This window comes from Talpa occidentalis, unplaced genomic scaffold (assembly GCF_014898055.3).
Source record: "Talpa occidentalis isolate TD23 unplaced genomic scaffold, MPIMG_talOcc4v2.1 talOcc4.14, whole genome shotgun sequence".
NCBI lineage: Eukaryota > Metazoa > Chordata > Mammalia > Eulipotyphla > Talpidae > Talpa > Talpa occidentalis.
Window position 1 is genome coordinate 51,098,619 of NW_023601433.1, and position 24,348 is coordinate 51,122,966.

General features: G+C 33.1%; 1 protein-coding gene across 12 annotated transcripts in view; it reads left to right on the forward strand.

The window, feature by feature from the left end:
* Window positions 1–24,348, forward strand: part of ZMYND11 (zinc finger MYND-type containing 11) — a 113,117-nt gene that overhangs the window by 57,148 nt on the left and 31,621 nt on the right. For 8 of the 12 annotated variants that reach the window (XM_037510519.2, XM_037510518.2, XM_037510517.2 and 5 more), the window contains 3 exons: window positions 12,405–12,564; window positions 19,447–19,491; window positions 22,077–22,238. In XM_037510519.2, the coding sequence (XP_037366416.1) occupies window positions 12,405–12,564; window positions 19,447–19,491; window positions 22,077–22,238 (367 nt within the window). Of the gene's footprint in view, window positions 1–12,404; window positions 12,565–19,446; window positions 19,492–21,510; window positions 21,607–22,076; window positions 22,239–24,348 lie in introns of those variants that run through there. The other 4 variants (XM_054695048.1, XM_054695049.1, XM_037510529.2 and 1 more) reach the window with 3 other exon arrangements.

Consider the following 24,348-nt stretch of genomic DNA (forward strand, 5'->3'; position numbering starts at 1 on the left):
GTTACTTAAGATACTTAAGAAATGGAAGGGAAATCATCCATATTTTCTCTACCCAAATTCAAGTAAAAGAATTATTTTGATTTATTTTTTTCCAGGTATTTTCATGTTTGTTTTTGTCTCAACATTATTTAGCCTTTTTCCATGTTGGTAGTGGTCATCGTAAATATTATTAGTAATGGTGCATAATATTACATCTGATGAGATTACTTGGTAGCGTAATTGGAAGGAAGGAAAAATGAGAAGCAGGACAAACATATTTTGTTAGGTTTATATTACATTGTCTTATTTATCTTCATAACAAACCACATGGATTTGACTTTATTCACTTTATTTTATAGGTTTGCATCCTGGATGCAGATAAGTTAAGTTACTTGTCCAGAGTCCTACAGCTAGTGTATAGAGCTGGTGCTGGAATTGAGAAAGGTGTGGTTTCAAAGACCATGCTTTTTCCACTGTACTTTCATGCTGTCTCCATATATTATCTGTTAAATTCTTATAACGGCTCTTACATGTCCAGTTGTATACATACCCAATAATACAAATAATGTGGTGAAAACTTGGGAGGGATAAACAGTAAGTGTAGTAACCATAGTATGGATATACCGCAGTTTAAAAATCTGTTCACTTGTTGAGGGACATTTGGTATGTTTCCATTTTGCAGGCTAGTATGACAGAAGCTATAAAGTGCTTTTATGTACAGGTATAGATGATGTACATTTAAATAAATATCCAAGAGTGCAGTATCTGTTCCTGGGATAATAGTGAAAGGACACTTTCATTTATTCTGGTGCAACATGTAAATCAGACTATCCAGGAGAGAAAGATAGAAGGCGGGTTATTTTCAGTTTGTGTTATGTGCTATGTATACGTCATATATGTGTGTCTCATGGTATATTTTATTAGAACTTGTTCTAAAAATATTTGTAGTACAATTAGGAAAAGATGTAAGTAGATTAAGACAATATATATTAGAAGGGTTCAGAAGATAAGGAAAAGAGAAATTAAGTTTAGAATGTAGAGCCAGGAATAAAGCTAACATAAAGTTTTCTATAGAACTTGCTAAGAATAGGTGACAAATCTTAGTTTTAGTTTCTGGTAGCTAATACAAAGGGGAATCCTCAACATTTTAGTATTGTTCTTGAGTGAATCAATTGCTAAGGTGAACAATAGTTATTTCTAATAGTAGTAAAACCTGGAAGAAATTTGTTTCTAGGTTTTAATAAAATTTGCGATTATATATTGGTTGCAAAATTTATGTCAGTTGGCAGAGGCTAATCTTGTGACAAGTAGTTGGTGAAGATCTGAGAGGTACTTTTAGGTAATTTATTGTTATATAAAAGAGTATGCCATAATGGTACTCTTATTTGTGCTCCCTCCTTCCAATATTTAAATTTCAGATATGAAATAACTACATTCTCAAACCTATAGTGATTTTTGCGTCATTACACATATATGCATTTTCATGAATTGTGTCATTAGTGTTACCAACTGGTGAGTAATGGTTTTTGAAGTTACTAAAATTTTGGTATAGGCCTAATTTAATAATGTGGAAAAAATCAAGCTGTAAAATGCATTCATCATTATTAAAATTGAGACTGAACTAAAAATACTTCTCTTTTTATAAAGTGGAACTAATGTTAACAATAAAATAGTGTATTTGTCAAAAGCTAAGGTAATAATTTATAGTGTATCATTTGGGGTAATCAAAACAGAGCAATTTTTGAAACAAAAAATATTCTTAATGCCTTAACTCTCAATAAAAGAAATAACAGAGAGGGTTTTTTGTCGTTGTGAATTAATTTCCCCAAATCTTCAGTTTATTTATATTTAGTCATTTTTAATTTTAACAAATGAGGGAAAATAATACTTAGGAGTTAATGATTAAAAAGGAATTATGAAAGGGGGATAGTAAATAAATAAATTTTACCTCTTTTTATTGACTTTTTCCTAAATTACCTCTGTGCACAGGTCTGTGATGAATATTGTTCTGTGTCTAGGACCTGCAGAACAAATAGGCACTTTTATATTGCATGTTCTTACAACCCCCTCTATGCCTGTTTTCATTTTGTACTCATGTAAGAAGGGAATCAGGGAGGCTGAAGAAGAGAGGGTAGGATGTACATGCACGCACACCCACATATCCACTCCCCCCAGAGGCTCTAAGATAGTACTGCCTTCCTCTAGAATTTGTGTTTGCTTCTAGTAGGAGTATCACTTATTTCAAATCACCTTAAGCAAATCAGAACTGGATCTGGATTTAGTGCTTGATGGGCCAGACTCTTTTCTAGCTTTGCCGGCCCACACAGTTCCTCAGCATCACCACCCACAGCTCCCTCTCCTGGTGACTGAACTATACAGTTTTTGGCTCCTTGGCCCCATGAGGTTGTCTAAAACTGCTTGGTTTCTGAGACTCCCAGTTGCCTCTTTCAGATGCTTCTAAATTAAATGAATTGTTTCTCAGTATTTTATTTAGTGTCTCTCAATAGAAGGGTTGATCTGAACAACCCAATCAACTATTACTGGTAGCTGAACTCTGGGTGTGTATAAAATCATATATGTGTATATATATTATATATGTATAAATTTTCTCATGTGCTTTTTTAATCTTTAATATACTGTTAGCATCTTATGCCATTTTTTTAAAATGTTTAATTTTATTAACTGATTTGTATACTCATATAATTGGGTAGATATATAACTATTTTTTTTAATTTTTTTTTTTTAAGATTTATTTATTTTTACAAGCACTGGGTACAGTCAGAAGCGCGGGAGGGTGAGAGAATTCACCAGAGCCAGAGCAGAGAGCAGAACAGGCAGAAGGACCGAAGTACACTGCTGGAGGGAGCAGCGGGCGGCGGGAGAGGTCTGCGCGCCAGAGGCTGGGGATCCAACCGGCGCTGCAGAGGCTGCGGGCAGTTTCGCAGCCCAGCGCTCAACCACTGCGCCACCGGGGAGGCTACAACTTACTTTATATCCAAATTAATTTCTCTATTATGGATATTTAGAGACTTTTTTCTCTAAAATTTCATGGTGTGAGGAACATTTTTCTCCATAATCTTCTCTCAGATTTTTTCCATAGAAGTAGAATTATTGAATCAAATGATAGCATCACCTGTAAGAAGTTGATATATAATCCTAGAGTGCTTTCTACAAGGTACTTTCAGCAACATTGTGTTGAGAATGGCTCTCTTAATGCATCTTTACCAACACTAAGAATAATTTTAAATGTCTTGCTCACATGACATGTGAGGTAGTTTTCTCATTGTTCTAGTTTTACATTTTAAGAATATAAGATCTTTGTCATATTTGTGACAAATGCTCTTCTATTTTATTGTTTGATTTTAATTTGCATACTGAAGATTAGTAATAATTGCTCCCGAGGCTAGGTTAAAATGTTTGTGATGTTTATGTCATGGAGAAATACCACATTTCTTTATCTAGTCATCTATTTTAGATCATCTGTTATTTCCATAGCTTTTATACACAGTTAAGTTCCTCAACATCAGAGGTTAGGTGAATATTGACCTAATTTTTTTGTAATTATTTTCTTATACCACTGTTAATTTTTGGACAGTATTTGATTTCTCCCCTCAGGTGAAGTCCTTGTAGTTCTCTCACCATGATAGCACCTGTGATTCATCTCCACCATCCCTTTTGCTCTTCCCTCCCCTGTTTTGCCCTCACTCTCCTGCTGTATGTCTCAGATCTATGGTCTAGCTTGCAAGGTTTGTCTTTTTCCTGACCCTTTGTTCATTTTCTTTATATTCTGCACATAACTAAATTCCTTGAATTTTATGATTTCTGATACTTTTGGTTTAATCTTTTTTCAGCCTCTGAGCCAGTTCAGCAGTGCCAGTTGGGATGCTATTAGATACTGAATTTAGAGGGCAGTACTGACTTTATCTGATGATCCATAGTGTGTACTTAAATAAGTTTGTTATGTTTTCATCAAAATGAAGGCCTTTAACTTTCATGATAAAGTGAGTTGTTTATGAGGGACACATGACATTATAGATACCCTTATAATTTTTAATTAAAAGAAAGCACATAGGTGGTGTTTGTACCAGTTCATTCTTCCACAGGGAATGATCATATTTATACTGTTTTCATTCATGCAACCATCTCCCACTATATCCATTTCAAACAAGTGACACAAGTTTTTGAAACAGAATCATTATTAGAAAGGTTAAAGATAGTAATTACTTTTTGGAAACTATGATGTATAAGGTTTCTTTCTTTTGTAAAAATGTAAAATCAGCAATGGTTTAATGTTAGCAACTGTATTCTTTGTGTTAGAACTTGAGGATTAGCTCAGGAGATATGAAACAGCTTAGGGTTTTGCAGTCTGTTGTTTGATATACTAGAGTCAGTACTCAGCAACAGTTAAAAGTGTCACTCTAATAGAAGACAGTGAAAATTAAAAAGTTATGGGAAAATTTCAGAGACATTGAATATAGCGTTTAAATGTTAGGACTATACTATTTTAAGATTTATGCTAAGTGAAATTAAAAGAGGATGCTAGATGACCACTGTAGTACTTTTCAAATTCAATCAATTTTACTTTTTAAGAAAAATAGGTGAGAATCATTATTTTTTTTTTTAAATTTATTTATTTATTTATTTTTATTGATTGATTGATTTATACATACATGCATACAAGCACTGGGTACAGTCAGAAGCGCGGGAGGGTGAGAGAATTCACCAGAGCCAGAGCGGGGAGCAGAACAGGCAGAAGGACCGAAGTACACTGCTGAGGGGAGCAGCGGGTGGCAGGAGAGGTCTGCGCGCCGTGTGGGACCCTCCTCTGGTGGCCGGGGAGCAGCCGGGGATCGAACCGGCGCTGCAGAGGCTGCGGGCAGCTTCGCAACCCAGCGCTCAACCGCTGCGCCACCGGGGAGGCCCGAGAATCATTATTTTTTAAAGGATTAAAAAAAGGACGAAAAGTGAGAAATTCCCCAAGTTGAAGTATTATTTCATGAACGTCTGTTTGTTGGCACTTGCCACATTATTGGTGACTTCTGTCACCGTTACACATTGCTCATACAAGTTTTAGATTTATTGGATAGTGCACCACAAAAAGAAAGTTTTAGGGGTCTCCCTGGTGGCGCAGGTGGGGTGGGTGCAGTGCTATGGAGCTGTCCTCAGACTATGCAGCGCGGGTTCGATCCTGGCCAGCTGGGGAGATACCCACATGGCACGGCAGACCTCTTCTGTCTCGCCTGCTGCTCCCCTCAGCAGTATATTTCAGTGTATCTGTCTGTTCTGATCCCTGCTCTGTCTCTGGTGAATCCTCTCACCCTCCCGCATGTCTGGCCTGTACCCCGGTTCTTGTATGCATTAATAAATAAATCTTAAAAAAACAAAGTTTTAGCACATCAATTGTGTTGATAGGTAGGTGTTTATCCTTTGGTCATACTTCATATATTTTGAATTCATTGTTTCATTTTTTAAATTTTCTTACGTACTTTGCAGTATTAATTTTAAGTGTTCAAATCTGTCTTTTCCTTTGTCATTTCTTCCATTGTTTTAATTAATAGTGGCCCCCGAAATAGCTGATAATACTTTTTAAAAATGTATTATAAATACATAAAATAAGGATTATTTTTATTTTACATTTACATATTTAAGTAATTCAAAATTTAAGATGTAGATCTGAATTTATTTTTATCCAGATTGCCATCTATTCCATTATCACCAGCCAAATATTGTTATATTTTTCCTTCTCTGGTAATGCTTCCTTTTAACACTTAGGTTTTTGTGTATTTGTAACTATTTTAGATACTCTGATTTATGGGGGATTTTTTGTTTGAATTTTTGTGTCATACAAAAATTGTGTGACAGCTATAATGGCAGCTATAATGAAATTTCATACCCATTCCATTGTTGCCGTTGCATTAATAGACTATTTATAATAATTTCTGTTGGGCATTGTTAGTCATTACTTATCTTCATTAATAAAATATTTTTCATGATATCAGTTTAATATTTGAATTTTTTAAGCTCATAAAATCATGTATTGTGAGATCGTGATAGAAAATGAACATTTTAGGCTCACAAAATCACATATTGAGAGATATCAATAGGGGAAAAAAAAACCAGAAAAAAACGAACATTGGTAGTATAAAGTACCATGTGTGAGACTGTGCAATGTTAGTTCAGAAATTAACAAGTGTGTCCCCGTAGACTTACTATGGTTGCCATGTCACAATATGTGCAAATATATTATCATTTGCTTATACACCTGAAACTAACATATGATGTTATATGCCAGTTTTATCTATTGTTTTAAAAAGTATTTTCAAAAATTAAGAAATTTTGGTAATTGTTCTATTATGTGAGATGCCAGCATTGGGAGAAGTTAGGTAAAAGGTATATAGGCACTATACTGTTGCAACTCTTCTGCCACTTTAGAATTAATTGAAAATAAAAGATTTGAAAAGATCACATTGAAATTCTATAGTATCATTTACATACTCAATAAGCACTTGTTGAGCAACAATTTTATGCTAGGTTCCAATTTGTATGGCACCTGCTTTTTCTGGCTGTGCCTACTAATAGGCCTGCAAGTAAATTGAGAGATCTAAGGCCTTAAAGGAAAGTAAATAGTACCTATATGAGAAAGGTTCACCTGTTAACAACTTCTAAAATGAATGAATTGTGTTCTTAGCCTTTTAACAAAACACCTCTTAATAAGTACTAAATCACTTATTTTTTATTCTAATTTGCCTAAACTTTCATCAGAAAACAAAAGACCTCAACTCGGAGCTTTTACATTCCCAGGCTGTAAGCTGTAATAGGGACAAAGCACTTTTTACGTTGCTGATTCGCATGTTCCAGTGATACTTATTCCTTCATCTACATTTTTTTCTGAGCATCCTCTTCCTGAGTCTCCCCTGCTCTTCCTTCCTTGTCCACATCTTTTGTAGTCCCTGAAGGTCAAATGTCAAGAACAAATAGCTTTAACTGATTTCAGTTCTTTTGAACTAAGGAACTTCAGCCCACATATTATCACTAAAGAAAGTACAACTCTTCTTGTATTGTGCCTTCACTCTTATGTATGGTGAAATTTAGTGAGTTAAAATATATCAAGTAATAAATAATAAAATATGTCATTCTTGATTAAAAAAACAAAATAGCAAGCTGGGACTGGAAAGAAATTTCCTTAATAAAAGATAGCTCCCAATATCTGGTAATAGACATCATATTTATATTTATACTTATCAATTTAATTGATTAAAAATACCTACCATTAACTTTTAGCAAGATTCATGTTGAAAGTTTAACTATTATAATAATCTGTTGCAGAATGTGAAACAAGGATACACCTACCATTGGTACCTAGAGTGTACATTGTACTAGAAGTCCTAGTCAGTTCAATAAGAAAAGACAAGTTCAATAAACGTATTTAAAAATAGCTTGAAAAAATAAGAGAGTTGAACAAAATTTCTAAATATATATCAGCAGTCATCAACCAGAGATACAAAATAAAATCCCTTCTGCCAAAAAAACCCCTAAAAACATGCAGTATCTAGGAAAAACCCAAAAGATATTTAAAAGCTTAATGGAGGAAAAAAATGATAAAACTTTGTTAGGGTCATAGAGGAAGATATAAACAAATGAACAGATATACCAAGTTAATATTTGGAATGGCTTCATACTGTAATAATATTCTCAAATTAATCAAAACTCTCAACTGTTTTTCATGGATTTTGGTAAATGTCTGAAACTAAAGATGTGTAAAGGACTAAGAGCCAAGATAAGTTTGAAAAGGCAAGAGGGGAAATGCCCAAGATTGGAAAGAGATGGTAAATGGTAGCCACTTTCTAAAATTAAAGTCTTTAGCTAATAGATGAATAAACAAAACTCAAATATCCTGTCTGCTGAGCCCCTCATTTCTACTCAGGGATAACCTCTTCTCTCAGTTCCTGGAATATACACTCTTACGTATATTCAGAGATATTTTAGAGAGATTGTACAATTTTATCGCATGATTTTTTTAAACATAAATATGTCTGCGAACTATTTCATCTTTTTTTTTTAAAGATTATTTATGCATACAACAGCTGGGGTACAGGCCAGAGATGTTGGGGGAGTGAGAGGATCCATCAGAGACAAAGTGGAGAACAGAGCAGGCAGACTAACTGAAATACACTGCTGAGGGGAGCAGTGGGCGAGACAGGAGAGATCTGCTGCACCATGTGGGTTGCTCTTCTGGCCAGCCAGGGATCGAACTTGTGCTGTAGAGGCTGTGAATTGCTTCATAGTGTGGTGCTTAACCCCTTGCGCCACCAGGGAGGCCCAGAACTATGTCATCTTAATGTGTAGTACTGCTTCATTTCTTGTAGTGACTATAAATAAATGTTAGTGTCATTATTTTGAAATTAACCAGTCTTCTAAAATGAGTCTAGTTATTCCTAATTTATTCTTTCTGTCAAAAATGTTGAAATGAATTTATTTCTGTGTGTGTGTGTAAACAGATATGTCTAAGTTTATCGGTAGGATGAATAGAAGTGAGATTATTGGCTCAAGGGTGGTTGCATTTTTGATAGCTATGGCCTCCATAGGAGTCGTGCTCATTTACATTTCACCAGTGCAGTGTGTCAGACATTTTGTCTTTATGAATCTAACATATATATAGTGTTACTTATGGTTTTCTTGTTAATTGGGATTCTGTATTTGTTGGTGATATATGTGACTGAAGTTAAGTGTTTTGTTGTACATGTTGCAAATCTATTTTGCAGGTGATCATTTGTATTTTAACTTTGCTAATTGTTTTTGTGTTTTGTTGTGTGTTTTTTTTTTTTTTACCATGTATAAATTGCTGATTTTCTGCAAATTTTTCAGTATTTCTTATGAGTCTGGCTCTCCCACTTAGAGAGGTTTTTCTCTCTTTACTGTTTTCCTTTTAATAATTCTGTGTTTTGTTTTTCATATTTAAATCTGATCTACAGAATAGTAGTTCTGAATACAGAACAGTCATTTAGCCCTTTGTCTCAATGCCATGTGTTGATTAATCAGTCTTTCATCCACTAATTTGAAATACCAATTGATTCTAATAAAAATTCCCAAATGTATTTGGGTCTTTTTATGGACTCTGTTTTGTTCCATTAGTCTTCATGCATATTTTCATTCCTTGGCATATAATATTTTTCATATCCAATATTCTTAAAGAATTTTTCTGGGAAGTTCTTGTTTATTTATCTTCAGAACTTTAGAATCAACCATCTACTTTGTGGTGGTATTTAATTATCTTAAGGATAGTTTGAATTTAGTTGTCTTCCATCCAAATATCAGGAATGTCTTTCTATTTATTTATCTTCTTTTGTGTCAGTAGGATTTTAAGATAGATCTTGGGTCTCCCAAGTGGTGCAGCTGGTTGAGCACAGCGTTGCCAAGCTGTCTGCAGCTTATGCGGCGTGGGTTCGATTCCCGGCCAGCTAGGGAGATACCCACATGGTGTGGCACACCTCTCCTGCATCGCCTGCTGCTCCCCTCAGCAGGGTCTTTGGTCCGTCTGTCTGTTCTGCTCCCTGCTCTGTCTCTGGTGAATTCTCTCACCCTCCTGCACCTCTGGCCTGTACCTCAGTTCTTGTATAAATAAATCTTAAAAAAAAAAAAAAAGATAGATCTTGTCATTTCTTTGTTACTAATTACATTTTCTTTCTTATTCTATCATATGTGGGTTGGGTGTTATTTTACATCTCCTAGCTGGTTTTTTGATTTGTATATTATTATGCTATTAATTTTAGTATTTTGATTTGTACCTAAACACTTAATTGACTATTTGATTGTTTAAAATAACATAGAATTGATTATTTTGGCTTTTCTAGATATGTGACCTGCAAATAATGTTCTTTAAACTCCTTACCAACTTTTGCACCTCTCTTCTTTCTTTGGTTTAGCTATGTTAGTTATTACCTTTGGCAAAATGTTAAGCAAATCTTCAGCTATTCCTAGTCAGGTTAAGGAGATGTTTATTTACTCCTGGTTTTGTTAGGGACTGGATGTTGAATTTTATTAAATACCTTTTTAATGTGTTTAGAAATAGTTATGTTATCTCATTTTTGATCTATTAAAATGGGATCAGTTTCTAACTTCCTTAATATTAAATCTTAATAGAAATCCTAGAATTAAACATAGTGTTTCAGTATTCAAATGTACTAGAGTATTAGCATCTATTAATTATATTAATATTAAACATCAGACTTTATTAAAATATTTAGGATTTTTATTCCCATATTCCTATAGGACACTGATTTTCTTTTATTGTGCTATTTTTGGGTGGTTTTGTTACCATTCCTTGCTCTCCTTCTTTTTTGGAGTTACCTGTTCATTAAATTTGATAAAATACCTTGTGAATATGTCCGGAGTATTTTTAAGTATTCATTTTCCCTGGTCAAGTTTTGATCATTTATATTTTCCTAGAAAATCATACTTTTTCTTATATTTTTGTGCAGAAATGCACAAAAGACTTGCTTATGAGTTTTAATTTCCTTTTTACATATGGCTGTTTCTGTGGACATTTCTTGATGTGTTTGTGCTGTGTCTTCATTAGTTAACTATTTTATATATAAACACAAGAATATATATAAAATCATTAATATATATATACACATATTATTTTTCCCTAAGAGGAAGCTCTTGTATTAATATTTGCTCTACGATACTTGTTTATCAACTAGCACTGTTTTAGCTTTTACTGTTTTTAAATTTTTTGCAATTTTTAAGTGTTCTGTTTGATTCAAAGGTGTTTTGGAAACCTTTTTGGTTCGATGGTGGTTTTGACCATTTTTCTGAGCATTTAGTTTTATTATTAATGCCTGGTTTAATTTCACTATAACTAGAAAACGTTATTTTTGGAATCTATCGAGGTCGGTTTTGTCATTGATTTATTTATGGTCAATTTTAATGAATGTTTTTTGAACTTATTGAATGGCATAAATTTTATTTCTAAATTAGTTCGTTTTCATCTTTACCTATGTCCTTTTTCCACATTCTAAAGTTCAGCTGATTGTTTTTATTTGTGTTGGTCTTCATTTATCGAGATCTGTTATACATGTGGCTTGTGATGTTTTACCTTTTGATTATTAGTCACAAAGGTGACAGAATCAGTTATTTTGGGCTCACTTTCCCTTCTCTTCTGCCACTTTGTTCTTCTAGCACAACTATTTTGTCAGGAACAACATTATGCTAATCATAATTGCCATACCTCCTTCTTCTTAGACCTTCATATAACTGCAGTGACAGAGAAAGTAGGCACAGGTTAAAAGTTATTTCCCAAGCAGAAAACAATTGTCTTCCACAAACTGAAAGCACAGAATGCTATCAGTCCTTTTCCTGGGGGTTGCTTACTAGTTTTCTTTGTTGAAATTCATTGTCTGCTCTTACAAGTTCTTCAATGATAAGTTTTTATATTTTCAAAATTTTTTAGATGTTTTTGATATTTAGATGACATATTCATTGGATATAAAATTCTTGTGTTATGCTTAATTTTCTCAAAGATTATTGGGCTTTGCACCCCTGTCTTCTCATATGGACTAGAGTTCTCTGGAGAGTCTGAGTCTATGCTGATTAGTTTCGTAATTTTCTTTTTTGTGTCTGGATGTCCAAAGAACTCTTTATGTCCAGTGATTTATTGGAGTTTGATTGCTGGGGCGTAGAAAATGGCACAAATTAAATTGCATCTATAACATATTTCTTTTACTAACAAAAGATATAATGCAAGTATGCTGAAATGTTAACATGACTATTATTACTCTCTCTGGTCCTGGGTAGGTTTGAAATAGTATTTATTTTTAATTAAAAATAATGCCATATAACTCAAAGTCAAGGAATGTATGTATGCTTTAGTGATCCAGGCTATAAAGCATATTTCATTGAAAATTACCTTTTTTTTTTTTTGCCTTATTGATCACATCATTATTCTTGTTTTCTTTATATGTTGACAACCACTTGTAATTCCTATATTTTCCTTTGTGTCATTTTGTAAGTTTTGATTAAAAGTATTTTATATTCTAAAGTCCTGTGGCTGGAGATTAAAAAATTAGGAATGTAGCATCTACATAGTAGAGCCCACCAGAGGCTAGAAGTAAATATGATGTTTGACTAAAATATGCTAGTGATTTATATTTGCTGGCTTGGGAGTTTTTCAGACAAATCTTCCTCTACATATATACAATAAATTAAGGTTTAAAAAACTATGATCATAGAGAGAGTTAAGTATTTAGTACTCTTTCTTTTCCCTCCTTCTCCCCTGCCTCCTTTCCTTCATCCCTCACTCCTAACAGGACTCTCATATGTATAAGTCATAATAAAAGAGAAATTAATCACCTCTATTTTCTTATTTTTTCCATTTTTATTTTTTAATGCTAAAGGATTTTTAAATTTGTTTTTCCTGTGCCCAGGTACATGTCTCGAGTCCACGGTATGCATCCCAAAGAGACCACACGTCAGCTGAGTTTAGCTGTGAAAGATGGTCTTATTGTGGAAACTCTAACAGTGGGCTGCAAAGGTTCAAAAGCTGGTATTGAACAAGAAGGATATTGGTTGCCAGGAGATGAGATTGTAAGTATATTTTATTTGGTAAATTTGACGATGCTGACTTTAAATTTTTGAACATTACTTAAATACAACCTAGAGACAGTCTCTTTGAGAAGTTTAGTAATATTTCATTTTAACATTTTATGTAAGGACCTACATTGGTAGAATGGGTACTTTTCTCCCTGATTCCTTAAGGGAAAACTCACTTTTATAGAGTCTGTTGTTTCTGTCTAGTTTGCCTGGACTCTGAGAAATAAGAGTCCTTTTAATGTGTACCCAATAATGGTTTTCCTAAGTGTTTTCTTCAATAAATATTAGTAAAAAATACTTCCATGCAGGAACTGTTGCTGCTGTCTAGTGAGATGGAAACAAATGAGCTGTTTTAGGGAAACGTCTCATAGATGTTGAGTAATATCAGAGCCCAGATATGCTTCAGTAGGGATTTTGTTGATATAAGGTTCCAAATGTTAGACTCTCCTGGTCAGTGTCTTTGTTGACTAGTGACTAGCTGTTTTTGTGGCACTTAAATAGAGACTGCTGTTTGACTCCTACTTTGACTTCTGTTTTGACTCCTTTATCAAGTTATATTTCAGTCTGCTATTTCCTTTCAGTACATAATTTTATACTCAGGGACAAATATAGAAGTACTTTTTGAATGTAAAAGATGGTTTCTTGTGTAATACTTCTATCTTTCTATCCTCTTTGCTTTTGACATTTCTAGTAACTTGATTAGAAAAGCCTTACTTATGCAGAGGAACATCATTTAAGATGTTGGATTTCAGATATACAGACATTAATTTTTTTAATGTCTGAAAAGAATGGACTTAGTAGTTAAGTATTCTAGAGTGTTTTATTGTGAGTTCTCTAAACTCTAATATAAAAATGATATCATATCTTAAAGAGTGGTTCTTTGTGGAAAAATATCTCCCCCAAACTTTGACTTGGCAGCAGTTGAGCCCGCAAACACACTCACCTGATTCAGTATCAAAAGCAGTAAACTTACATATTTTCTGTGGGGAGCTGACTCACAGCAGCAGTAAGTTACAAACTTAGACAGCTGATCTGTCTTAATACGGTTTTTTGTCAGTTTAATCTGTGCCTTCAAATGTTAAGGAAAGAAAATTTACATGTTCCACAAACAGAAAACATGCAAGAAAAAAGTACTTAATTTCACTGCTAACATTTGATTTATGCACTAGAAGTGTTCTTAAAGATTTCAGTGAAAACGTTTATGTTAGAGTAATTTTCCCCTTGACTTCATCACAACAAGGTAAAGCTTTGTTTTCAATGAAGAAACTTTGGGTCCTGGAGCATAGTTATACCATTGTTATCAAGTGGTATAAATCTATGTCAGACACTTAAAGGCGAGTAATTGATAGGTTATAGTCAATTTTATACCAAAATTATCCAGATAATAAAAAAAATTCTGATTTCCAAGCACTTAGAAACTTACAGATGGAGGAAACTTACTTAGGGAGGCTAAACTGTTCATTTCTGACATTTATATAGTAATTAGCTCATAGTAAGTATAACATGGTCTACAAGAATTTCAATTTGTGGATCATGTGTACATTTTTTTCTTAAGAGTGATTTCTCCTTTTTAGATTTGTGCTTTCTTATTTTTCAAGTTGAAGGTTTTTTTTGTTCAGTTTAATTCAATAAACAGTGAGTGATTATATGTTCACTTTTATATTAGGCTCTGCATTCTATTTTTTAATTTTATATTTTTGCTGAATCTAGCATAATGATTTTAAAAAATTTTCCTGCTGAAATCTTATATATAAATCAACAACCAGTGTACATATTTTGTTAATTCTGGTTGGGTATTACTTATGAACATTTTTATAGTTAGTATGCCTGTCTGATATTGTTACAATTGAGGATAAAAAACTATGCCTAGTTTATAAAATACGTAAATATTAAGAGGTAAACCAGTGTTACCTCAATTTAAAAACCAATTCAGAGACAATGTAGTAAGTAGAAAGAAGTAAGGTCTCATATGTGATAATGGATGGGGGTTTCAAGCCCACCTCAAGCATTTATTTAGTTATGTGACATTAAGGACATTTTGTCACCACTGATCTCCATTCCCGCTACACTGAGTATATTAACATTTCTCATTTGAATTTTCCACTGATGTTTTAAAGTTACCTTTATAAAGCATGCAGCTTTACTCAAGGAAGCTTTTGGTCAGTGAGTAAATATACTTAACACAAGAAATACCTATATATTACACCAAAAGCACACAGGTCTCTTACTAAGCAAAAATTCTCATCAGGAGCTACTTGCAGCCTATACATACTCTGCTTTGCAACTTGTATCCTCACACGCAGATATTTTAAAGAGGTTTTCCCTTAAGATACCACATCTATATTTAAGATGAAATTACTGTTTATGTATTTCATGATTGTGACACAGGTGTACCGCCTAACTGTCCATGGACTCTTTATGCTGAAATTTTATGCTCTGAGAATAGACACATCATTGACATGTGCCTTACTTAGCATAGCAGAAGCATCTCAAACTGGTCAGCTCTGTGTATTTGTAGGGTTTGTGTGGCCCATACAGGTGGGCCACTGTGTACGGGAGCCAGCTGTGATCGGTACTTAGGAAGTGCCATTATCTTCTCAGATATCAGATACTTGTGGAGTTTATTTAACAGTACTTTAGCATATGGCAGTAAAATGTCTTAGGAGGGACACTTATTTGCATAGCCCTGCTTGCTGGCATCTGAGCCTGGAACCCTCCTTTTTAGTTTCTTCACGTTGTATATAATGTGATGCTTCTAAAAACTCGAGTTTTATTTTATTTTTTAAATTTTTTTATTTAATTTTATATTTTTTACATTTTTCATTTTTGCACAATGTATACATTTTCATCTTGTAAAAACTCGAGTTTTTAAGTGGAAAGATGTATGTTATTCTTTATCTTGTTGACTTTCTGATTCATTGTCAAGAGAAGAACATGTCAAGTATGTTTATGTGGCCTTGGGGAGGAAAGGGCTAGGATGTTTTCATTATTTATTTTTAAGCCTTTAGTTGAAAATTACAAATGTTCTTCACTCAGGAAGGTCTATAATTTGAAAAATTGATAGTGCAACATTTCCTTCTATATCCTCTAAAAATAGTAGCTGTACATCAGAGCTAGGGAAAAATTGATTTCTTTTGATAATTCCCACAACTTATATCTTCTGAGATACTTTGAATTAGCAGAGAGATTGGACTTTGTTTTCATTTCCACAGTTACATTGAGAAAGAGAAGGTAAGCCACTGAACCATAGTGGAACAAAGAGTTTGCTGGTGTCAGTTTTTATTCCATATCTGCTACCTTTTTTCTGCTTATTTTTTTAAAGCTTGATATAGTTGAAAAATTTGCCTATCTTGAACATTATTTTTATTAAATCCAGTAATTGTGTAATAAAAACCTAATGCTGATATTATGTTAGGATATCATTACATGTAATCTGTTTAAGAGGAAGCCTGTATGAGTCAACTGGCCTCCATTTTACTGAGATTCAGTCTATTAGACTGTTAGGACACTTAGACATTCTGAGATGTTCATCTTAACCATCATTTGTGATGGTTAAGTGATAATTCATTTGGAGAAACTGTAATAAAACTAGGCAGTCTTCATCTTCATGGTGAAAATAGAATCCAAGTATGTAGGTTACTAAAAATGTTTACATAAAGTCAACAAGAAAAAGTATATGTATTAACCAGCTTTTAAAATAACTTTACTGACCCTGAGCAATACTCTTGTAAAATTTTCTATGACCATCTTAAACTTAAGATTTTGTATATCATTAACATCATATCATCTATATAATTCTTCTGGAGCTGTTCTGTAGCTTTTGAAATTACATTGGTAAAAGATCAGTGACCAGGGCACAGGATGAAACTTTGTAATATCTGGTTGACATTTTGTTATATCAAAGCTTTTTTCTTTTTTTCTTTTTTTTTTTAGGGGAATATGACATGTTTTTATAGATTGCTTCATCATCTGCTTGGTCTAAAAAAATACACATTCATAGCTACTGTCAATCCATATTTCATCACAGTGAAATATGGATTTTATTCTGAATATTTGAGATACATATTTCTTGGGCAGAATTTTACCACTTGCTGGGCTGTTTGATATTTAATAACTCCCTTTATAATAAACATAAATTTATTTTTTATGAATTAAACTCCTTTACTCATACAATATTCACTGAAGATAGGAAGGTCTTATAAAAGTATCTAACTATAATGTTGCAGGGATGGTACCTTGAGTTACAGATCATTGGCTGGTAGATAAAGCATAGTCAAATATGTGTTTTGATATTGAAGCAGTTAATATTTATTTGATAACCTCTACTTTATTCATAATCCCCTGCACAAACCCATTAGGCTATTCTATCATTGGACAGATACTTTTGATCAGATATTAAATAATTGGGGCACCAGTATAGAAAGATGACTTCGAAATCTCAAAATACGATGTTTTTAGAAACTACAGTTTAACTCCTCTCTTCATTTACCTCCCTTTTCTGTATTCAGGGTCTCATTTCTTCTTTTAGAGTTCCTGCCAGTTCAAAAAAATGTATCAGATTAGGAAGCACAGCTTCTATTTTTAGTTAGAATCCTTCTACAGTTTGTTTTGTTATATATGATCTGGATTAAATGTAGACATGAACTCAGGTTGTGGCCTTGATGCCTTACTTCAGCTTGAGGACTTTCTTTGCAAATAATCCATTTTGTCCTCCTAATAGGGAAGACCTCAGGTTACTTTTAAAGTAGGCTGAAGTGGAAAAGTAGAATTAATTCCATATTTTTTGCTAATTCTCATTTATTTAAGGTTTTAACATCTTTTAAGTAGTATAACTAATGAAAATACACATCTTGTGGCTTCTTGAGATTAACATAATGTATTGGAGATAAATGAATTTAGTTTTAATTTACAGAGGGACAAAATATATTCTTCTCTCTTATCAGCTCCTCCTGATTCAAAATGATCAATTTAAAGAAGCTATGTTTTATGTAATTCTTAAAACTTAGCTAGGCTCACATCTTTTACATAAAGGGTAGGATTGGATTTATGGTATTACTCTTCAGAAATCATAGCATTAAACAAGCATGGCAAGAAGCGCTCCCTTGCTTTGTTCTTGAACAGAAATTAAGAGAGGCGTGTTGTATTCAAACAACTTAACTCTCCCAGCCCACTTCATAAATACAGGATAGTAAGAATTTTTTAAGTTTGCATCTTTGCATTTTTCTTGTATAACTAGTGATAAATTAATTCTGTATTTTGAATACTGTAAGTGCAAAACCCAGTAGATACTGTGGACTTTTTAGTGTGAACTCTATTTTACTATATTTATATTAATTAACTGCAGGATTTCATATTCTTCCAAATGTCCATTATCTGTCTCTGGTACAAAAATGTAAATCATCTGTTAAATAAAATATTAGCAATTATTAATTAATTAGAAACCAGCTATACTATGATTCTATGTGCAGTCAAACTGTAGTGTACTTATACTTAGAAAATATTCTTACTTTGGTAATAAATTTCCATTTAATCATTAAGATATTTTGGGTCATGCTATCCTGTTATACTCTTCCCAGCTTATATTGATTTTGTGTGTGTGTGTGAGAGTGTGAATTCTTTTTTTTTCTCCTGTCTCAGTTCTGTTTCACTAAGCAATGTCATAATATTTTTATTTTTAAATGAATAACATTTTATAATTATTGAGATATTTAATCATTAAATTCTTACCTCTCAATGATTAACAGAATTAAGCTAACCCTAGAATTGTAGAGAGTTTTACATTTATATATGTTAAAATACCACATCAAACACATATTTGATAGTGTAAGATTTATCTGCTCATTAAGTAGAAATAGGGAATTACTTTAAAATTTAGAATCTTCATTGTATAGGAGAAGAGATTATAATTTGGGACACAGTTCTCCCACTGAGCCCCTAGCTTCCATGTTTTTTCTAAATTGAATTAACTGTTTCTTGCTCTCTCTAGCTTACATAAATGTTGTGGGAGTCAGCTGTTGTAATAAACTTAAATTCCTGAAAAATGCACATGTGTATAATTACAAGTATCAACTTTGTGTGTGTCTAGTCAATTCATGTTTTGTAAGCTGTAGCAAATAGATCATCTTAGTAACATCAGCTTAACACATAACTAAGCGTAGTAACTCATTTGATCCTTACCAAACCCCTATAAACTAGACATTATTATTTTGTTCATTTTACAAATAGAGCATGATAAACAGAGAAGTTAAGTATTCTGCCCCAGATTATATAGCCCCTGAGGCAAGAGCTAGGATTTGAACCAGCCTGGTAACGAAGTCTTAACTAAATGTTGTAAATGATGACAGAGACAGGTCAGCAGGCTGTTGGTGGGTGGTGGAATGTTTCCTATTGGGTTCTGAAGATAGCCTGTATAAAATTCACAGTGTTAGTGAAACACTGAGTTTAATAAACTCCAAATTTTTTAAAAGCCATCTTTAATCTTTAAGCCAATGTTACATCAATAAGACATGCATTCATAGTCTTGTGCAAATTTATAATGGCACTGAATTTGTTAGGAAAATGTTTTTCTAATATTATAGGTTTCATGGAACATAAATTTCGAGAGATGGAGTTTTTCTGTGTCTATTTGTAGCTTTTGTCTTAGTGTCAAGTTTCCTCTTAAACTAGTAATGACTCTTGAGTTTGCATGCCACTGTCTTCATTAATGATTAGCACATTCATAAATTATCAGTTGATATTATTTGCAAAATAATATGCTGTATAGCAAAGAATAAGTAGTTTGACCATGTACCATAATCCCTTTAGCTCTGTATATTGGCTGATATTGAGCAAAGTTATAGTAGAGAGACCAAGATTATTTTGTTTTTATTTTGAAAGGCCTACAGTATGCAGCCTTTCTCCAGGACAGCAACCCCAAACAAGGTGAACTAATTTTGCACTGTTATTTTACTTTAATTCTGCCTTCTTTTTTGTATTATATTTGTGTCTTTCTTTAGGTTAGCTTAGTTCACTCTTACTAGTATTATTTGTTAAAATCATACTATCTTTACTTTGCTTCTAGTTTAATTTTGTGTTAGTAGGTTTGCTTTTTAAAACATTTCTTGTATTGAGGTAACATTTCACATATGCTGTTGATCAGGCTATATCTAGAGTAGTTGCTGACATACAGTAAAATCCAGTGAAAATGCAGACTTAGCTTTTTGGTATACATTTAGTGTTATCAAAAGCACTCTGTGAATGAATTCTGCTTACTAAAATGTTATAGGCAAGTTGACCTATAATAAACATGCTTTTATCACTTATCCTCAGAAAAATGTTTTCTGGATTCACAACCTAATAACGTTTGAACTTGATTTTACATGTTTTGTGTATTTTAAACAGCTATTGCTTTGATTAAAAGAATGAACAGGATGAATATTCCCAGCCCATATTTTCTTCTCTGTCCGATGATGAAAATATCTTGTATGCCATTATATAAACATATATCCAAATGTTCCTCTACTTTTATTTCACTTGAATTGTGCTTTCATTTCTAGAATTGTTGCAAAAAATAGGCCTAGAATTAAACACCCCATTGAAGAGTTATTTTTATCTTTGTTTTAAGGGTAAACAGAGAGGATAGAGATGGAAAAAGGTAGGCGGTATTATGGAGAATCTCTTTTGCTTCTTTTTCTTGGTTCACCTAATTATGATAGTTAACTACCATTTTGAAAGTCCCAGGAAGATGAATTTCTGTTAAAAAAAAATTCAAGTGATTAAAAAATGGCAGTTTCATTTGTTAACAATGAATCAAACATAAGTCACCCAAGATGTTTCTGAGTAATTGTGAAGAAAATTTTCTGAAATAATTTAATTTTGGGTTTGGAAAGAATGCTACTAATTAAAAATAGAACAAGGTATATCATCTCCACTGAAGCATAATTAGTGATTTCTGACAAAAATTAAAATAGCTAAAATGAAACTTACATATGCACCATATGAAATGGGACAGTTTTTGGATACAGCCAAGCCCCACACACATTCTGTGTCTCAGTGGTGCTACTATGCCAAATTTTATGGGGTAGATTTTTTTCTACCATGCACAGATTAAGGCTTTATGTAATAGTAATAATATTTATGATTTTTAAGCAATCTGATGAAAACATTCTACCAAAGTAAGTTTTCAGAGAATATATTTCTGTAGCAAATAACTAAAAATGGTCTTGCTTTTTTCTTTAGCTGCTACAGACCACCAATTTCTTAATAAAAAACAAGCCCATACAATGACATTTTGGCAGAGTTTGCTAATGTACTCTTATCTGACCCTGCACATGGTTTGGAAGAAGCACATTTTGGAACATTAGTGACTACCTTCCCTTTTGAAGGAGTGAGTAGTAGATCTCTTATCTGGACAGGCAGCAAAACATGTGAGCCTTAGGTGCTCTCTAGAAACCCATTTTTTGGGGGATAGTTACTGATAGCTACTTAACCTTGGAGTCAAAGTGTAGACTGATTTATAAAGAGAAAAATGATGGTAGAGTTCAAATTCAAAATTTTAGGATCCCAGTTGGAAGTGGCCATGATTACACTAAATGTGTGTTTTCCCCTTGTTTATTTAGTTACCACATCTAAAAGAAGGTTGAGAATTAAACTATCACTCTCACAGGTATTTTTTGATAAAAGCTAAGAGTGATGTTTGTGAAGAATGAATTCTAAATTAAGAGACTTTATAAAACATGTTCCTGTTTGTATTTAAATGTCATTGACTGTAAAAAAAAGTAATGTTAAAAAAAAAAGATTAAAGAGCACCCGTATACCTGCAGTTATGTTTTTATTTCTAGAAATAGTTGCAATTAAAAAAATAAGCCTGCTTCCTTTTTTTTTTTTAATGGTAGTATCCACTGGAGAATGTGATTAAACCTTTAGTTTCACATTTTCAATTTATTTTTCCAAATTCAACAGACCCTGAAAATTTGACAACCTATCAGAACATGGACATTCTGATTAATGGTTATTTTCAATAAAGCATCCAATACCATGAATGAGAAGATAAGAATAGTGAGCATCACCATTTATTATTATTTTCTGTTCCCACAGTGTGCTAAGTACTTACTATATTTAAAAAAAAAAAAAAAACAAAACACAACAAAATGGAGGTTTGTTTATTTGAAATACTAAGTTAAGATGTTGTTTTGGTATTCAGTTTGCTGAAGAAGTTATTCCATAGATTATATTTCAAAATGAAAGATAATGTTAGAACTGGGGTTGGCTTTGGACTTATTTCATTTTGGACTGGTTTGCTATTAGATCACCTTAAGATATTTCTGAATATTAATACTGTTTAGGAAAAAATTGAAAATAATACAAAAAAGCAAATTTCTAGGTATTTTTCCCTCTTGTTTTAACACAGTAAATGTCTAAAATTGTTTATAATGCCTAACTTCTGATGGACTTTAGTTTCAATTTTGTTCTTAGTCATTGCAGATATTGACAAAATGTCATACGAAATTATTTTGTATTTTTTGTAGGACTGGGAAACAGAAAATCATGACTGGTATTGTTTTGAATGCCATTTGCCTGGAGAGGTGTTGATATGTGACCTGTGTTTTCGTGTGTATCATTCCAAGTGTTTGTCTGATGAGTACAGGCTTAGAGACAGCAGTAGTCACTGGCAGTGCCCAGTTTGCAGGGTGAGTACCTATGAGCTTTCATGTGCTGGTCAGAGGGTTGGAATTCACTAATAATAGCTTCACAAAGAAATCCCAGGTGGTCTTGTCAGGTTAAAGTATGGATAAAGTACTGGAGGGTGGGGGTGACCTACTGAAATGATGGTGAATAAACATAGAGCACTCATAAATGGACATTCCAGAACACCTAACATATTCAGGGAATGGATTTTAGAAAAGTTTTAATCACATAAAAATGTACTCTCTCTCCCTTCACACTTGCCTCTGGATTGTGTGACTTCTTTAATAGATAGCCTTTGGGAATCAAGAAACACTGTCCTATACCAAGGTCTGTCAGTCAGTCCTGTCTACTAAATTGCAGGATTCTTGCTGCTCAGGAAACACAGCTAGCAAAAGGCACATTGTTGGAAACATTCTGTATCCACTTCCCATTTTATATCCACGTAATGTTGCCTTTATTTTTTTGTCATGACATGGTTAGTTTATTTCTTGCTTATATTTTATTTGGAGGGTGGAGGAATGGAACAATTTTAAATAAAAAAATTAATTATTTAAAACAAAATAGTCTAGTAGGTAACATAGGTACTTTCCTCAATTATTTTCATTCATTTTTTTTCCCCACTGAAAGGTATAGCTGTGCTTGTTGGTTGCAGAATGTGGTATGTGTGTGTATTCGGATGATGTGTGATGCCTAAATACTGCATTACATATGGCATTGATGCTGATTTTCAGGAATTATTTGATTATGAGCTCTGTTGTTTTATATTTACAGTTATTAAGATTGTTACTTGGAACCATGTAAATTGCCCAGATTACTCATGAGTTCAGTTTGTGAATGTTTGGTAATACTTAAGTGACTTAAATATTCATTTATTTTTCAAAAAAAGTGTTTTGTCTTCATAATTTTCCCCCTCTTTCATATCAGTCAAAAATGACCTTTGATATCAGGTCAAAAATTTACCCAGCATGATGAGCAAAATATAGTGTATATTGTAGTCTTCCCTTAGTAGTATGACTTTGTATTCATAGAGTATACTTGGTCTTTCTAACCACTACTGTACTACATATTCAGTAGGCAGACAAAATTGGAATAGCATTTGAAAAATAATACTTAATTACTTATAATCAAATTCATAAGTGCTAGACAGCAGTGATAAATTCCTAAGTCCAGTGATATTTGTGTCACATTTGAAGTTGCAGGACTTCGTCTTTGAGTTCTACAATTTATGATATCTAAAAGAAATTGGTATACCAGTGGTGTGGGAACTGCATTAATATTCCCATTTTCTTCTCATGGATTTGGATTGTGTGTCTTAAAGATAAATGTATATCTCCTGTTTTCTGGTAACAACTTTATTACAAGAGGAAGTAAAGAATTAATGAGATCTTAAGAACAAAACCATTAAGGTGCAAAATAGAGTGATAAAAGGGATAGTATCATGTATCAAATTCAGAGTTTTCATAATACGGACTTAGGAACTTATGAAGCACAATTCTGCGTCCTCACTGCTATAGCATGTTGATATTTAATATATAGTTCTTTTTTTCATAGTAGAGAATTTGAGTGAAACACTTTGAGAATGAGTTAAATCTTACTATAGATGTTTTTTGAAATTGAACAATTATGAAGAAAATGTTTAATACTTCTACCAGAATTCACTGTCAGGTTGACATATTCCATTTTCTGTATGTGTTTGCTCTACTCTTTACTAATTAGATGGTATTTTTTTTTTAATTCCAGAGAGTTACTGGTTCACACAGAAATGTGATGGTCTTAGTGGAATTTAACTTACCCTATCCTATTTATTTTTTTCTTCCCTTTGGCTTTTGTTTTATCTTTGTTAAGTTTAATTATGCCTATTGAAATGATGCTATGAGGCAATAAGAAAATCACAATGTACACTTTTTTTTTTTTTTTTTTTTTTTTTGTGGGACCCTCACCAGTTGCTGGGGATTGAACTGGCGCTGCAGAGGCTGCGGGCAGCCTCGCAACCCAGCGCTCAACTGCTGCGCCACCAGGGGAGGCCCCCAATGTACACATTTTGTTCATGGGTTGTGTGAGCTGCTTTTTGGTTAGACTCAGAAAGGCCATGGCTGGCTTGGAGATGTTTAA